This window comes from Trachemys scripta, chromosome 3 (assembly GCF_013100865.1).
Source record: "Trachemys scripta elegans isolate TJP31775 chromosome 3, CAS_Tse_1.0, whole genome shotgun sequence".
Taxonomy (NCBI): domain Eukaryota; kingdom Metazoa; phylum Chordata; order Testudines; family Emydidae; genus Trachemys; species Trachemys scripta.
This window is the reverse complement of record NC_048300.1, coordinates 8,715,922-8,733,983: the sequence shown is the minus strand read 5'-3', so window position 1 is coordinate 8,733,983 and position 18,062 is coordinate 8,715,922. Positions and strand designations below refer to the sequence as shown.

The 18,062-nt window shown below is 40.0% G+C and overlaps 1 protein-coding gene across 4 annotated transcripts in view; it reads right to left on the bottom strand.

The window, feature by feature from the left end:
- MCM8 (minichromosome maintenance 8 homologous recombination repair factor) overlaps positions 1 to 17,977 on the bottom strand; it is a 32,432-nt gene extending 14,455 nt beyond the window's left edge. The window contains exons 1-13 of one of the 4 annotated variants that reach the window (XM_034764096.1): positions 17,804 to 17,977; positions 17,017 to 17,145; positions 15,601 to 15,767; positions 15,307 to 15,381; positions 13,649 to 13,731; positions 13,342 to 13,491; positions 11,184 to 11,287; positions 10,466 to 10,664; positions 8,241 to 8,326; positions 3,872 to 4,023; positions 2,338 to 2,536; positions 1,176 to 1,206; positions 673 to 813 (exon numbers count right to left, since the gene is read on the bottom strand). In XM_034764096.1, coding sequence (XP_034619987.1) covers positions 673 to 813; positions 1,176 to 1,206; positions 2,338 to 2,536; positions 3,872 to 4,023; positions 8,241 to 8,326; positions 10,466 to 10,664; positions 11,184 to 11,287; positions 13,342 to 13,491; positions 13,649 to 13,731; positions 15,307 to 15,381; positions 15,601 to 15,730 — 1,350 coding nt within the window. In that variant the 5' untranslated portion in view covers positions 15,731 to 15,767; positions 17,017 to 17,145; positions 17,804 to 17,977. Of the gene's footprint in view, positions 1 to 672; positions 814 to 1,175; positions 1,207 to 2,337; positions 2,537 to 3,871; positions 4,024 to 8,240; positions 8,327 to 10,465; positions 10,665 to 11,183; positions 11,288 to 13,341; positions 13,492 to 13,648; positions 13,732 to 15,306; positions 15,382 to 15,600; positions 15,768 to 17,016; positions 17,146 to 17,347; positions 17,370 to 17,803 lie in introns of those variants that run through there. The other 3 variants (XM_034764093.1, XM_034764095.1, XM_034764094.1) reach the window with 3 other exon arrangements.
- Between the last annotated feature and the right edge of the window lie 85 nt (positions 17,978 to 18,062).

The following is an 18,062-nucleotide window of genomic DNA, read 5'->3' as shown; positions in this document are numbered from 1 at the left end:
GGTGATCCACAGATAGTTCTCTCTAAGGTGGGCGCCTGGGTGGCTGCGTACAAGAGAATGAAGGGCCACCCACCGAATTAGTGGAGTCGCGCAGGCGTGGCTCCACTAATTAGGTGCCTGGACCCTGGAGAAGATGCACATGTAAGGTGAGGAGGTGGCCTTAGGGTGAATAGGGTGTAGGTGGGAGGGGGCAGTGGGGCGAGAAGAGGGAGTGGGGGGAATTTGGGATATGCAGGGCTGCGGCGGCCAGAGAAAGAGGCGACTTTCCCCAGCTCCAGGGCTGTGGCTGCCGCGGCGGGGGAAGAGACCCCCGCCTCCTTCCCAGCCCCAGCTTGGGGGCTGCCGCAGTGGGGGAGAGAGGGCACATCCATCGCATTAGAAAGGTAAGACTACTGATAATAAAATGAGTTGTGTGCTTTTATTTGTAGAATAAAAAAAGTTAAATTATTAATTTTTTTTATATAGCGCTTTTATTCAAAGCACTTTACAATAGTTAGCTAATGGTACAAACATTTGGAAAGATCATTAAGTGGTCCGCTGAGACCCTCAGAAATTTTCAAGTGGTCCGCGAAAAAAAAAAAAAAAAGTTTGAGAATCACTGGTTTAGAGTTAAAGAAAAAAATTTATTCTGTCTCCATTAGCTAAGTTTAATAGTAGTAAATGAAGCCATACTTGCAACATTTGACTCTTTCCCAATCCAGGATCTCCAACCACCAGAAGATGTGGGTCTCCTCGCACTGGAATTCTGTTTTTGTCATCCACATACTTTTGGCATCCTCCAAACAATGCCAGTGCCAAACCTGCCTTTACAATCTATAATGGTACATACAAATGCTAGTTAGCATTAGACAACAGCTACCATTACTAACAATTGCTTCATAGTAAATTCAGACACACAGAAAGAAAAAACATTGTGTCCTGCAGAAAAGAACTTACAAGGGACTGAACTCCCACCATTGCCCAAAGCACTACCTATTTCTCATTTGGAGGTTTCTATGGGTATTTTGACACAGGAAAAATAAAAAAAAAAACTGTTTATCCAAAAATAAACTTTAAAAAATATATATATCATTTTTTCCAACTTGCCAACCTTTAAAAGGTCTTGGAAGTTTACTGAGGCAAATTTGTAATGGAGTTTGAATTTAGAATGAAAGCAGAGTTCTAAAATTACTTACCTCATGGCCATAGATAGTAGGACAAAGTGAGCTGAAAAACCCAAGACATTTGACATTAGTATGTGATTAATACAAAATCTCTTATTACCATTAAATCATAGAATATCAGGGTTGGAAAGGACCTCACGAGGTCATCTAGTCCAACCCCCTGCTCAAGGCAGGACCAATCCCCAGACCGATTTTTACCCCAGTTCCCTAAATGGCCCCCTCAAGGATTGAACTCACAACCATGAGTTTAACAGGACAATGCTCAAACCACTGAGCTATGATCATTTGTCCCATCTCAATTACAAAAAACTAGTTTCTCCACTGCAATAAGTTCCCTAGAAATTCACTCTCTTTCCTAATTTCCAACAAAACCAGGGTTGTCGGGTTTTTTTAATGCTCTATCAAAGTTCTTGACATTTTTGGATAGTGAAGCATGCTTGTCATCATAAAGAGAGCAGTACTCCACTTAAACCTGTACACACACACACAAATGAGAACCTGTTACACCGTGGTTGCTGCACCCCCTCATATCTGGAACAGAACTACTTTTAATCATCATAAGTCTATTGCTCAACTGTGCTGGAGTTTGAAGGAGGTCTTGTATTCCACAGGCTTAGCTGCAGTCTCCTGGAATCCTCCAATGGTACCGCCCGGTCCTGCATTGTCTGTTTCATGCCCTCGGCTTGGCGCTCATATCCCCTCCCCCAGTGCTGCAGAGGCCATAGGCAGAGCATAGAACAAAACAATGCAAGATGTGGAAGCTGCCGAGGCAATGGTCTCGGACAACTAAAGAGTGTAGCAGTTGAAAAATAGGGGAAAGAGAAGGAGGACAGAAGGCACGAGATAGCACAGGAGTGAACATGTCTATGTACTTATTTTAAGAACAGTGTTCTTTTGAAGTACAATATTTATATCCGGGGGCAAATGGAAGTTCAACTAGTTAAAACTACAAATGTATTTGATTGACTCCACCTCCCACCCTTGGACTACAAGAGGGACATAGGCACAAGTACACAAGGGTGTACTTCGTTTAGGTTACTTGTCCCAGATTGACTGCTTCGGAGGGATCAAGATGTAAGATAGCAAATAATGAACCACACACTTGAAAGTACAAGAAGGGAAAAGCTGTGGTGCTTTTATATCTAAATTACTAAAGGTGTAAGAGACAACATACTTGACAATTAGCTTGAACAGATTGTCCTCAGCTTGAATCTCTTGAACAGCATAAAGATCTTTAAGTGAAAACTCCATGCATACTCGGTGATTAGTCCCATCTTCAGAATTCATGACTTTTTGTCCTTTACTGTTGCTGACAGAGTTTGCCTCAATGTACAACAGGAACATACATTTGTCATTCTTGTTTCTAGATGCTCCTGTTAGATTACAAAGACTGTCAAAAATAGGAATCCATGTTTTCAATGAAGTATTGGGGTTATGCACGGGTAGTGATTAAAATAATTCAGAAATATTAAAATCCATGTGCTAATTAAAAGTTGGGACATATTTATAATGATAACATAGCAAATTAAAATGTCTAAACCCATGATCACAGTTCCTGAATACTGGAAGATATAGCCCTTGAACAATTTAGTGGAAACTATTTTGAACAACTGCTTTCTCAAAGCCTGATAAAAAAACAGGAAAAGCTTCTGGTGACACATTGAGATTCAGAGCTTTATAAAAGGGAAAAGAATGCTGTTTAATTTACTTAAAGTTCAGCACATACTCAAGTGCTTTGCTGGATCAGGGCCTGAATGAAATGCAAGATCAATTTTATTCTATTCAAAATTTTAACCTTGGAGAAACGGAGAGCATTGTGCCTCTCTGAACTGACTACATTTTAAGTGTCTTTAGCCTGATCTACTATAAAATTAAACAAATACGCTGCACACATACACTATTTTATTCTTAAAACAATTTTTTTAAATAAAAAGACAAGACTTGTAGCAGAAAAGATAGAAAAATGTCGTTAAAAATTAAACGCTATCTGTATCCTTAACAGAAAATTACTGATCTATCATAAAGCAACATGGTTCACAAACTGATTATGACAATTCTTAGTAGCATTCTCCATTAAGAGCATTTGTAAGATTTCTTCAACCTGAGAGAAGCAAACGATGAAAGAATGTGCAGCCATAACAGTTCCCTTAATATTTCTTCTTTAAAATAAAAAATAATAATAATAACAACCATGATAACCACCTCCTTTAAATGAAAGATAAAAAGTGTCAAATGGCTAACCTCAATGAGACTATTCTAGAAACAAATCTGGAAAACGGAATCCATCTCAACACCTTGTTTCCTTTACTACTGTACAGAAGATCTTTCTATTCAACTGACTTTCTAGAACATGAGAAGACTGTACTGATAGTTGAGACAAATTCCTCATCCTTAACAGAGCACGAGTGCTGCTACAAGACATACCCACTGCCGACTGCACCAGACTCAGTTAAGGTCAGGGGATGCTAAGGTGTACACGGCTCTCCTCTCAGTTGGCGTATTTTGTCCTCTCTCTTTTTCACTACAGAGCCTTAACTGTTCAATAGCTTTTCCCTATACCTTTTACTTATTTCTAAAAAATGCAATGAATAAGTGACTTTAGGCGTTGAGAGAACAATCAACAACTAGAGAACGAAGAGTAAGTTTTGTTTAGCATTGTGCAAGATACAGAAGGTGATAAGAAAAAATTCAAACCAGATGTATTGTACCTTCTTCGGTGTTTGACACCTTAACAATTCCTGTGATCGTGACCATATCTCCTGGGACACAACTGTCTACAAGATCCTGAATCAGCTCACATTCTATTGTGCGAGGAATTCGACCTGCTTCTCGCTGATCATCTGACATGAGTTCCTGAACCCTAAAATACACATAGCATACCAATGACCAGTCTGCAGTGTTTCTGTTTAAGTTCTTATATAAAAGTCCTCACATTTATGCTTCAAATCAATCATTTTTGATTTGATGAGAAGGGAGAATACAGATTGAGAACATTGGAAAGAGTGCTGTTAAAAGAAAGTCAGGAAATTCCAAAAGTTTTAAGTGTTTCCAGGACCAGAGACTTAATAAGCACTTCAATTTTTCTTCTGCAAACATTTCAAAACGTATTTCCAAAGAACCTTAACTTTATGAACTCTAGATTAAAACTGTCAATTCTACAACTCAGTGAGGTCCAATTACATGTAAATTCAAACTGTAAAAATGTTGTCAGTTTTCAGTAATCTGCATGAGGTGAGCAGGGAAATGCTGATAATGCTAATATTGTATCTTATTTTCATCCTCTAACTTAAAAAAGGGTTTACTGCAATTGGGTCAAGCGTTCAAAAAAAATCCATATTAGAGCCATGACAAAGCAAAGAAATCATCCTCCTAAAGGGAGAATTTTGGAGGTGATTATCAGAGAGAGAAGTCATAGTTACAATTTTATGAATTTTAGCAGTTTTACGGTAGTAGTCACAAGTATAATCTTGGGTTACAAAACAGCCATGTTGGTTTTCCTACCATCACAGCTTTGTGTGGACAAGCCCTGATGTTTTTCCTGATTGCAGCCTCTAGGTGCTACCAAAATACAAATAATAAATGATAGTTTGTACTGTAGGCTACTGTAACTCTTCTATACTTTCCAACATAGATATGAGTGTTACACTTGCTTAAGTGAATTTCTTTCCCTTTTAAATATATTTACATTTATAAATATATATCCATCCTTTAAATATTCTTTTCCCCCAGTCTTTATCTATCAAGGATGATATTAATTTTATAACCTTCAAAATTAAATACACCTCCATCTAAATAAAACTAAAAACATAGTGATATTTCAAAACAAATTAGACAGTTTTCTTTTAATTGTCTTTTTGCCTATCTATGTTGTATTTTAGTCCTGCTAAATAAACTCTAGGATGTGTATGTAACACTTGTAAGTACCAAAGATTTCTCTTCTGAGCCCTTCTTTATATGAAATATTAATAGCACTCCCTGGTGCTACTGTTAAGAATCTGTCAGTGCTATGGTACAACTTAATTTTCTAAGGGTTTGTAAATGAAAAGAGTGGAATTTGGAAAAAAAAAAGGGGGGGGGTCTCAACATTAAGATTGTGCTGCTCACAATAACTTGTTTTAAAGTTTTTAATACTCAGATCTGTAAAATTTGGATACAGAATGTCAGCTTGGAAAATATGGACTCTGACTGAAACCTCCAAGACAGGTAAATTCAAGAGTCCCATTTCTCTATACTGACATTCCACCTATTGTGCCTCTAGCTGTGTTATGGTATTGCTGCACAGAAGCAATGGAACATCATGAACTTTTCTGAGCATGCACTCTGCTGTAATACCGGAGATGGTACGAGTGCAGTGGAAATGGGGGAAAAAGTGTTGGTCTCCTTTGAAGTGATTCTGACATGCTATTGTGGGGTGATATCTTTACTGCCCGAGTGATTTCCTTTAATGGGATTGCACAAATCTGTAAGTCTCCTCCAAAGACAAAAAAGTGCCTGTGAACTGGGCAACTGGTTAGGGCTGTATAGAAGTATTTGACTAGAACCACAAAACTACCTGAACTCAGACTGGAACAGGGTCCTCCTCTTACCTGTGAACATCAGCTCAAGTCCACAAACAATTTTCAGACATACCCTAACACTGCTCAGAGCCTTAGCGCCCACCCCCAAACCATAATCCATTAGCTGCCACTGCCCACCACCCAGAAGCCTTAATACTGTTGATTTCAGTGGGGAGGGAACCATGACATGAAACTATCCCTCTCCCTGGTGGAGCCAGCTCCCCCAAATTTCAGCTTTTGGGGGAGAACAGAGGGGTCATTGCTCCCCATCCCCCAATCCATAAGTCTTAATTATGACTTGCTCCCAACCCCTTACTCCTTCAAGGGGGCAGCAGTAAAGGGGAAAACCTTATCACAGCATGGCTGGGTAAACCATGAGGGCATATAACACCCCCTAAGCCTTACAGTAGTTGCTATCAACCTCTGCAGATGCACCAGCACAGTTGCACTTTTCCTGAGGGGTGGGAAGGCCCCAGAGCTCGGGCTCCAACCCAAGCCCAGAAGTCTACACAGCAATGAAACAGCCCCCCCCAGCCCAAGCCCCATGGCACAGGCCAGCTGCGGGTTTTTATTTGTTGTATAGACATACCCTTAGGGTCTGCTTTCAGGTTCAGCAAATGCACAGAAGATAGCCTCTTTTCATAGGTAGTGTGGAGCACACTAGCTTGTGAATGAGCAGTGCATCCCAGGTGCTGCATACTAGTAGGAAACACACCTATTAGTACCACCAGTATGGCTGAGGCTGGAAGCCAGAGCAGGCAGGCAAAAGTGGGTCCCTAGAGCAAAGGCTGCAGAGGACCTGCATGTGAGGCTTTTTCTCGCTTGGAATGGAGAGAGAACAGTTCCTGGAAAAAGTGGAGCAAACTACCTGTGCCCTGAAAAAGTGCCCATAAAGATTACCAGCTGAGACAAGCAAAAAGATCATTTTGGAACTAAATTTGAATCCCTTGAAGCATTTCCTATACTCTGTATTTCAGGTAAAGCAGGAGATCTGGGAACCACCTCTGGCTACTACTATTAGGAGACAGTCTGTACTGTCAGTTGTGTTATGTTCCTGAAGGAGAGACCTAGTCCCTTGCCTGGTGATTGACAGGTCTGATCCTCTCTCTTCAACTTCACAGCAGAGGTAAAGCATAAGAAGAGAGAGCCTAAACAAGGAAGAATTTATTTTAGTCACCAAAGTGAACAGGTAGGCTGATTATACATAGGGAGCAGATCTGTTGCTGAGCAACAAGGTGACATTTTCACAGTCTATTTTTATAATAGTAAAATAATCAATTTTTTGTTGTTTCGTCAGTCTAAGTCAGACCCTTAACATTGCTGTAGTTTACTAGAAACAGGTTACATTCTTATTTATTTTAAAAGAAGGCAGGGTTACAGCAAGTATAAAATATTACTTCTGAGACACTATACTGATATTAGGACGGCACAGGATATCAAGTTATTTAGTCCCCCTGATAACATCCACCTGTCAGATTACCACAGAAGTTGTCTAACAATGGAGGTACTGTACCAAAAAAGCCCCAAACCCACAATGCAAACAAATTAGGACACCAATTCTAAGAAGACTTACACATATGCTTAATTTTACACACATACAGTGAAATCCTGACCCCTCTGAAGTCAATGGTGGAACTCCCATTCACTTCAATGGGGCCAGGATTTCACCCTGTGAGTAGTCCCATTGAAGTCAACCCACAAATGCATAAAATTCAGCTGTGCTAGAATAGGACCTAAGAGCTTTTCCAAATACTATGCTACTTAACTTTACATCCGTTCTAAAAAAAATTGTAAAAAATCAATTCCAGAAATAGTTTTGATTAGTTTAGACTAGAGGGAACAGTTGACGTTTATATTATTTATTTCTATTGCAGTAATACCTAAGGGCCCCATTTTTTCTATTCTTGTACAAATAAAAGACAGCAAGCCAGTCCCTGCCACAGATAGCTCACAATTTAAGGTACTGTATATTTACTTTATTAGATGTAGAAAGCAGAAAAATAGGGAAACAATTTAAGTATGTGTACTTCATTCCTATTCGGATTAGCTTGTGTTTTCTTCAATACAACTTTAAACCAAGATGTTGACACTAAAATTCAATACAACTCATTCAGCTCTCTCAGTTGACAGCTGTCATGTAACAATGCCCTACTAGCCAACCATTGTGATGTTTTCCTTACAGCTCATTCATTATAGAAGGTAATTTATAATGGATGTGATCACATTTATAGAATGGATGCGATCATGTTCACAGCATGACCTGAAACAGTTCACAATGAAGCCATAGTCGAGATAAGAAGAATTTCAATGAACCTATTATACTGAGTAGGGACAATATATAATATAGAATAGTGCTTTGGTGAAACAATTATTTTGTAGCATATTCTTTTGATCAATGCTTCTTTTTACACAATGGATAATATGAATAAAAATGCACATTTGCTTTAATAATGGGATATCCTTTCAAATCTGTTAAACTAAATTTGTTTGTGAAAGGAACAGACACTCTAAGGTTGCTTACTTAATAGACTGCCAGTCCACCGTAATTGTTAAAGGAGAGCTTCTATCTGCAGCGAATGATCGTCCATGGCACTCAGGCAGAGGACACTGTAACAGTATGAATTCGTGGTCAGGATTGACAAAGAAAATTATTATCTTTATTACAATAGTTTAAGGTGCCTAATTTGATTTTGAAAAACAGTACTCTGTGTGCAGCTCATTAGCAGCATATAAAAAGAAAACCTACACTTAAGCTTAGATTAGGGATACCAACTGGCATGGGTATAATTAATGGAAAACTGTCACACAAACAGTCGTTTAAACATCTAGCATTAAAATAGATTCATAGATTCTACGACTGGAAGGGACCTTGAGAGATCATCAAGTCCAGTCCCCTGCCCTCATGGCAGGACCAAATACTGTCTAGACCATCCCGGATAGATATTTATCTAACCTACTCTTAAATATCTCCGGAGATGGAGATTCCACAACCTCCCTAGGCAATTTATTCCAGTATTCATAGATCATAAAATCGTAGAACTGGAAGGGACCTTGAGAGGTCATCTAGTCCAGTCCCCTGCACTCAAGGCAGGACTAAGTATTATCTAGACCATTCCCGACAGATGTTTGTCCAACCTGCTCTTAAAAATCCCCAATGATGGAGATTCTACCACCTCCCTAGGCAATTTATTCCAGTGCTTAACCACCCTAACAGTTAAGAAGTTTTTCCTAATGTCCAACCTAAACCGCCCTTGCTGCAATTTAAGCCCATTGCTTCTTGTCCTATCCTCAGAAATTAAGAACAATATTTTTTCTCCCTCCTCCTTGTAACAACCTTTTATGTACTTGAAAACTGTTAGCATGTCCCCTCTCAGTCTTCTCTTCTCCAGACTAAGCAAACCCAAGTTTTTCAATCTTCACTCATAGGTCATGTTTTTTAGACCTTTAATCATTTTTGTTGCTCTTCTCTGGACTTTCTCCAATTTGTCCTCATCTTTCCTGAAATATGGCGCTCAGAACTGGACACGATACTCCAGTTGAGCCCTAATCAGCGCAGAGTAGAGCGGAAGAATTACTTCTCGTGTCTTGCTTACAATACTCCTGCTAATACATCTCAGAATGATGTTAGCTTTTGTCCTCCCTGGGCTTCAGAGGCTGAGCTCTAGCCCAAGCATGAATATCTACCCGGCTATTTTTAGCACCACAGCACAAGTTCCATGAGTCCAAGTCTGTAGACCCAGGCTCTGAGAACCGCTGCTGCAGGTGTTTTTTTGCAGTGTAGACACACCCATGGGCTACTCAGGGTACATCTACACTACAGGGGGGAGTCGATTTAAGATACGCAAATTCAGCTACGCGAATAGCGTAGCTGAATTCGGCGTATCGCAGCCGACTTACCCCGTTGTGAGGACGGCGGCAAAATCGACTTCTGCGGCTTCCCGTCGGCGGCTCTTACTACCACCTCCGCTGGTCGAGTAAGAGCGCCGATTCGGGGATCGATTGTCGCGTCCCAACGGGACGCGATAAATCGATCCCTGAGAGGTCGATTTCTACCCGCCGATTCAGGCGGGTAGTATAGACCTAGCCTCAGGCTCTGCAGCTGGCCAGCTCCTGGGCTACCCAACTCACTGCCTCCTGGGAACTAGCCAGCCAGAAAGCCTGTGGTGGGCAGCCAGCAAACTGAAAAAACTCCATTTGGTAGTCCCAAAATGGAATTTTTCTGGAAAATCCCTTTCTGCAAAAAGATTTCAATTTTTACTTTTCATCCCAATTTGGGGCAAACCTTTTTTTTTTTTTTTTTAAATTTTTCACATGAAGGGATTTACATTTTCCAGCCAGCTCTAGTCCTAGATAAAACTGCTAAATACAGTCAGAACACTAAATAGCCCTTTCTAAAACAGGATGGGGGTGGGTTCAGGGAGAGGAGAAGAGAGGAATTATTTTAAATTTGTGGAAGTTTCTATACTTTCGGTTTTCCATTTTAAATGGCACCCAAAAATCAAGGAATTTTTTTTTTTTTAAATGCCTACCTCACATGATGAAGACTTACAGTAACATTGGGATGTACAGTGATTTTTGTGGATCACTAACTTATTCTAACTTTGCTGAAATATTAAATCCATTTCATCCCTCTTTAAATACTATAACTATTTTTTTAAAATCTAAACAGCACATGTGTTGACAGTTTCCAAATACAGGAGATAGCAAAGGGGAGGAAAATTTTAAGATAAAAATATTTTAAATTACCTTTGTGGGAAGCGAATATTTTCCATCAGGCAGAGGAAAACTCTGAATATACCCACATGTGCTGCATATAAAGGCCATCTTGGTGCATAGAGGTTTAATGTTGCTGACACGCACGACAGTGCCACGCAGGGCAACATACTTCCCATAACAATTAGCCCGAACATTCTTCAGTTGAGTCAATGGGTCATAGTTGTACACCCTAAATAAAAAGGTTGCCACACAACTTTAAAACTCTTGTTATCCTTAAAGAACAAAAATAGTGTTATCAAATATGCATGTATGTACTAAACACTAATAGAGATACAGCCAGATGAAAGGTTTTATGAACAGAAGACAAATCTAATATTTTATTGTAAATCTAACCTCTCCCCAGAATACATGACACAACTGTTAACTCCTATTACCCTAAGAGGAAGTGAAGGCTGCCCAGTCAAATTCTAACATTCAGAATTCCCAAACTATAAGAGAATACAGAGTATACACACCTTTCATTATTCTTAACAAACACTCTTAGGTCTCATTTACTCTCTAGAAACTACCATATACGGGGACCCTGTAATAATACAGTAAACCCCAGCCACGGTTTAACACATATTTCAGTCTTGCAGCACAGAAAGGACCAACGTTTGATGGCAATTTTCCATAAGAGTTTCTTACTCTCTCTGGGCAAATGAATCTTTCAAATCCTAATAGAGAATTAATACAGAACATCCTTTACCTTGCATGAATATGTGGCACATTTATTATAGGTTCTTCATCAATTGGTAATCCTTCTTGTTCCTGTAGTTCAGCTGCATACCTTTCCAGGTCCTTAGTTAATACCTAGATAGACAAGAAAAAATAAACACAGGCTAGGAAGAACCAGCTCCAAGGAATGGGTAATAGTGTTTATTGAAGTGTTCTCCTTTAACATGCTGCTCTCCTCCCTGGGTTTGGCATGATAGTTCATTTGCAGTTGAGCTTTGTTACATTATCCTGCTGTTTTAAACCCCTACACAACTCTGCAGAAGGTCTCATTGACTATTAAGCCCAACCAAGGGGATTATTTTACTGCTTTTGTACTTTTCCATTTGACAACCATAGATTTTCCTTTCATATTTTACATGGATCTTAAATTAACATCTTTGTTTTTAATTTTAAAAAAAGGAATGCATTGTACCCTTATCAATGGATTAGTGATTGATTAATCTCTTTGACCGCAGTAGTCAAAAAAGGTTTGGTCTCCTGAGGACTACAGCATAAGGAATATTATCAGGATCACTAAAATAAGAAACCCTACAAGCACATGAGAAACAATTCCAATTTGTCACAAGTCCCTTTATTAACAAATCCACTAAGCAGATAAACAATCCCACAGCACTGAAATATGATAGCAGATAAACAGTACAAAGTGTTTAGCCCTATGATTTGCATTGCTCACATCTCCCACTGGGAGATCCTAGAGTGCCCATCATTATCTTCCTCCTCCTCATCGTTATCATCTGTGGCTGTCATCTTGGCATCGCCCAATGCATCTACTCCCAGCACACAGGCGAGGCAACACCTTTTTATTCTGAGTTATGTTTATGCCTGCTAAGGTTCAGACATATGCATATAGGTTCCAACGCCCTTTTCCTTATCCATACTTCCACACCCCACTAATTTAGGGGTGTTCTGTTTCTCATTGGCTAACCCTTTAGCTCCTCTTATTCTCATTAACATCTATGTCAATGGGGTATCATAGCAACTTGAGGTTATAACAGAATCCTGCAAAATGTTACTATCTGGCATCTTGCAGTATTAAATGGCACATTGTACCATATTTTTCAGTCTATTGCTGCATAGTTTCCAGAACATCAGCACTTATCACATCTTTTATTGTAATCTTACACTTTAGTTGACCAGAAGATAGATAACCTTGTATTAGTAATCATGCCAACCTGTTTCAGGCCTAAGGCCTTGTTTGGCTAAGGACTATAGGCTCACTGTTACAATATTAATAAATACTTATATTTCACCTCTATATCCTAAAAACACTTGGTATCATTTTTCTTGGCTACTGCACAGAGTAACCTCCAATTCTAAACTATGTGCATGTACGGATATCATTAATGTCAGCATATCTGTGAGCACATTTGCTGCTACTGCAGAACCAGCATAAGGTGGCTAGGACTTTTTAAAGCACAGGACTGAGAGCCAGGAGATCTAGGGTCTGTTCACTGTTTTCCTATGTGACTTTGAACAAGTACTTTAACATCTGTGACTCAGTGTCCCATTTTAAAAATGGGAATTAAAAAAAATAAAGAGTTGTTATGAGGCATAGCTCACTAAGCCCAAAGTATTATCAAGATATGATTTTGTAAGACACACAACAATGGTGCAGAGAGGAAGAGGGTGGTGGTGGTTGTTTTTTTGGGGGGGGGGGGGGGGGGGGGGGGTTCAGTGAAGCAGCAGATTTTTATAAGTCAGAAAACGTACATATTTAACATTTGGAGGACTTACTTCTTCTACTTCTACTCATAACAATTGTAAATTAGGTCAAATTTTTGGCCCAGAAAACTTGATGCATTTAAAATTTAATCTTTAAAAATTAAGGCCCCAATCCTGCAAAACGTACTTGGGCTTCACATCTTTTGAAAGCCACACACTTCAAAACTATCAACCTTTAAGAATAAACTAAGTTTTTTAAAAGTCACTATTTCTAAATGTAATAAAGAGTTTAAAAACACCAATTGAAACTTTCATAGCTGTAGTAATTATACATTTGTTTCTGGTTAAAAACCCTTCTGACAGTGAGAATTGGTCTTCCATATAAATATGGTTTAAAACTTAAAGTACAAGCCATAATTACATACATACATCCTACTACTTAACATCTATTTGGAGTCCATATTTACCTGATGTATTGCCAAACCCATGCAGTCCAGTATTTTCTGAGGCATATCCCTTAAATCAGTAGATATATTTGGAATCAATTCAATTAAATCTTTATCTTGTATCAGCTCTTTGTAATCCACAAGAATACTCCCTTTTCTTTCTATTTCATCCTACAAAACATTTCAAGTTACAAAACACATTTCATTCTGAGATAAAACAAAAGGTTTTGATTAATATTATTCCTGAGATACTGTAGTTGAAATATAGACTGAAGAAAATATATACAGATCTATTATGCTATTGTAGCAACAGTTGTGGGTGTCTTACCTTATCATAAAGTTCAATGTGACGTGTAAAAAACTTTTCAAATGCTTGAATCTTCTGGACAAATGGAGAGCTGCCATCATAAGCTAATCAGATACACATCGCATTAGTAATTAACCCAAAAATAATTATGTACATCAACACATCATATGCTTTATTTGTAGCTAGAAATTTATTATAGAAACCAATTCATCCATTAAAGACATTGATTTTAAAAAAAATGGGTATTTATTTAAATAATCCTTCTTTCACATACATTTTACCCTCCATGGTTTTTGCACCTTTCTCTTAAGCATCTACAGCACAGCTACCTTCCTTCAAAGGGGGACTGGATAGAATAATTTCTTGAGTTTATCACAATACAATTAGAGTTAATAAGACAGAAAAGAAAGGAAAGTTGGGTGGGGAAGGGATGCCAACTGTACCAACTTGTAAGACATAGCCCTATAAGAAGATATGGTCATAGCAGGTCTTATGCCATCACGATGATGTCTTGCAGCATTTCACAGGACTGGCAGAATAGGTTCAGGTTGCCTTTCCTAGAAAGGGTGATATTTTTCCCCATTATGTTGTTTGGGCGCCAAGATTGGGGAATGTCTCAGTAATACTCCTGTTCTTCTAAGTTAAGAACTATGAGAATACATACTTTTAGCCAGGATGATATGGGATCAATCCTCAAAGCAAAGGAGGCAAAATTTAATGGAAGGGGTATTTTAATGCTTCTGAGTTGTGGGGTGCAGATGGTTGTCCATGTGGGGGACTATCATGAGGCAGGACCAACAGAAGACTGATGGTGAGGCATTTCAGTAAGTAATTGCATCTCCAGCAGACAGCAGATTTAGTATGATTTGTGAACTGCAATCTGATTATCGAGCATCAGAATTTGTTCAATATTTTGGCTTGCGTTTAACATAGGTTGGATGAAGATGGAGCGCATTTTACATTGTACAACACTCATTTCCAAGCCTTTGCCCACACAGAGATTACAAGTTGTTCATTCAAATTTGTTTTGGATATGGGGGAAGATGAGCAGTAGATAACACTTAGTCCCTGGCAACACCGGCCAGCAGTCCATGTGATTTGGAGACAGAGTCCTTGAGTGAGAGTATGTAGCTCTTTCAGGGTCTGTATACACTCCAGGATCTTCTCCATTAGCTATTGTGGTATTTCAAAGGTGTTGTCACAGCAGCCAACTCAAAGAATCCTGGAGTGCAACCAAGACCCAAAATCACTGGCTTGGATGGAAATCACAAAGCTATTTAAGATTAATTAGAGCTTCAGATCAGCAAAGACTAAGATTGCAAAAAAGGGCAGAAAAAAGGAGAATTCGCTCATGTCTCCCTCCATTTTTAGAAGACCAGATTATTTACATTTTTAATTACCATCTTCCTCTACTGCACCTTAAAAAAAGGTTTTAAAAAGGATCTAAGAATGAACTGGTTTCAGAGTGGTAGCCGTGTTAGTCTGTATCAGCAAAAACAAGTTCTTGTGGCACCCTAGAGACTAACAAACTAACAAGGACTCCTCATTGTTGTTGTTTTTAAGAATGAACTGTAATGTCACTCATTTCTTCAACCTTCTAATCTATTTTCCCTCCTATAATACACACATCTAGGGAGAAAAAGGGAGGTAAAACATTTATTCTAAATTATTTAATATACCTTCAGAGAAATAAAGCTTCCAGCCTTTATATGGAGTAATCTGATCCAATGTTGACTGAATTAATCGAGGTTGTGCTGAAAAGTATGAAAATAAGATTGGTTAAAGCAGTGTAAGTACAGTAGCATCTTAAACTTTGTCAGTTTTACTTATTTACTGTTTAGAGCACTAGTAAGCAAACAGCTGCAGCTGTTGCACAGAAGAGCAGGTAAACATGCACTGCTGCTTTAAAATGCTCGATCACTGTATTCTAGCATCAGAGATTAATGATAATCTGTTATGTAGAACCAATTTACCAGACTCAGACTTTCCAGTGTTTCTTTTCCAGTCTCTTCCTCCATCTCCTCTGCCTCGCCATCTTCCTCTCCAGCCTTGAAAGCCACCTCTTCCTCGTCCAGACCCTTTACCTCTTAATTCGTTACTCATATTACCATGTGACTGAATTTGCAAACTGTGGATTAAACTGATAGGGTACGACTGTCAATGAAGATTTATAGTAATAATTTATGGTGATTATAATAATTTAACTAAGAGTTATTAGTATATTGTCATTTATTTTTATTTTTTAGAAGAGAGGACCAGCCATATGTGGAACAAGTTCAGGATCCTCCCTTCTCAAAACAACAATCATACTTCCATCACCTGGCTACATACTCACAATGGGTGTGAGGTTAACTTTTCAAATTTTATAAAACATTGGCTGGCTGCCCAGCCTCCTCATAACAAATAAGGATTGCAAGTGCAGAATGTATTTTTTCTTATTTATACTCTCTAGTACACCTCTACCCCGATATAACACGAATTCGGATATAACGCTGTAAATCAGCGCTCCGGGGGGGGGGGGGAAGGGGGNATTCATACACCTCTACCCTGATATAACGCGACCCGATATAACACGAATTCGGATATAACGCGGTAAAGCAGCGCTCCGGGAGGAGGGGGCTGCGCACTCCGGTGAATCAAAGCAAGTTTGATATAACGCGGTTTCACCTATAATGTGGTAAGATTTTTTAGCTCCAGAGGACAGCATTATATCGAGGTAGAGGTGTACTTTCAACTAGAGTTGGAATCTATCTAGGTTCTCAAATACCATAAAGATATGGATCATGTAAATGCCTCTCTCTTACTTATAGATTGGTTTGGGGGATAAAGAGCTGTGCACACACACCCAGCCCCCCCATGCAGACACAGGGAAACACTGCTGTATATTTTCTTAATGATAGGTCTTCTCCATTCTTATATGCTTTGATGACCAGTAAATAGATAACGTTGACATTTACCGTAACACCAGTGCCATCTGAGGTAGCATGCATTGAAATGCAAGGGGCAATTCACCCCTCAGTGCTTTTCCAGGCTCTCTGCAAACTCAGGCAGATGTATCAGATGATTACATTTGCTTCATGTTTTGAAAGTTTTCTTTGCGACCACAACAAATAGAAACTGGCTTTTTTGTTGTTGTTGTTGTTTTGAATGAAAAATGGAACTCCAGAAAACAATTTAGAAACCGGTCTGCTCACTTCCACTCTGAACAAATCTTTTGTGACCCATCCTACACATTAAGAAACACTGATCTAAAGTCACAAGATCCTGTTATCCTAACCTAAACAGAAGACAAAGGCTAGGCATCTTTGTTCTGGACATGGACAGATAAATTCAGGTTCCTAAATCCTGTGACCGGATGCTCTTAAAGAAGGAAATAAGAGTTTGTTTACCATGAACAGGAAAGTTGTCATACAGGAACATTTAGTAACTGGTTTTCTTATGACATGGCCGTTACTTGTGGAAGCCTTGGTCAATTCTACTCATTTAATCCCTATATTTACCCGGATGTTTTGTTAGACCTGCAAATAAAATAAATCTATTTAATTACACACACACACACCACTATCCCTTGTTGCATCCCACCTGCAGCACGGCCAACTCTCAGTATAGCCTGGAGGATAATGATCAGGGTTTATTAGGGTAAGGCCAACTGTAGCACAGTAACACAGGTGCTTCCTAGACGGATGGAACGGTTTTCTTCTGTCAGGAGAGATAACTCACCTCTCTGGCAGTTGCTAGGTCAAGGGAAGAATCATTCACCCCAGCTGTTAGGTGGAACTGATCACAGTGCTCAGGGCACAGGCTTTTTCACAGCTCCCAGCAGGGGAGCTAGATCTAGGTGCAGGCCAGGCCTCTTAGCACCTAGGCTCGCCCCCCTATTTGCCCAGGGAGAACGTGGCCCAAGTGCAGCCCCAAGGCCCCGAACCCCACGGACAGAGCCGGCCCAGATCTGTTCAGGAAGATCCCGGCACCCAGGCCTGGCGCCGGCTGCCAAGCAGGCACTAAGCAGAGGCCTGGCACTGGTAGGCTGCTCCCAGCCCCAACGCGAGGGGGTTGCCCCCGCGAGTGTCACAGGCCGGCCAGCGGGCGCTGCTCGCGGAGTAACCCGCGTGTCTCGCGCGGAAGCCCCGCAGCAGACGGGAGACATAAAGCGACAGGCAGCGGCCCGGAACTCACCGTACCACCTGCTGTGCCAGGCCAATTGATATACCTTAGCCCTTCTATTTTGGCGCCAGCTTTGTGTTATTTCCGCTTCCGGTACTAACACCAATCACAGGGTCGGGTTGGGTCGCTGCCCCGCCCCACCACGTTGCCATGGTTACAGCAAGGGACTCCCCGCCCTCTTTCACTGGTTAAGGGAGGTCTCATCTGCCAAGGCCTAGTGCGCTGCATGTCACGTGATATTCCCTTCCCCTCCTCCTCCCCGCTCCGCCTC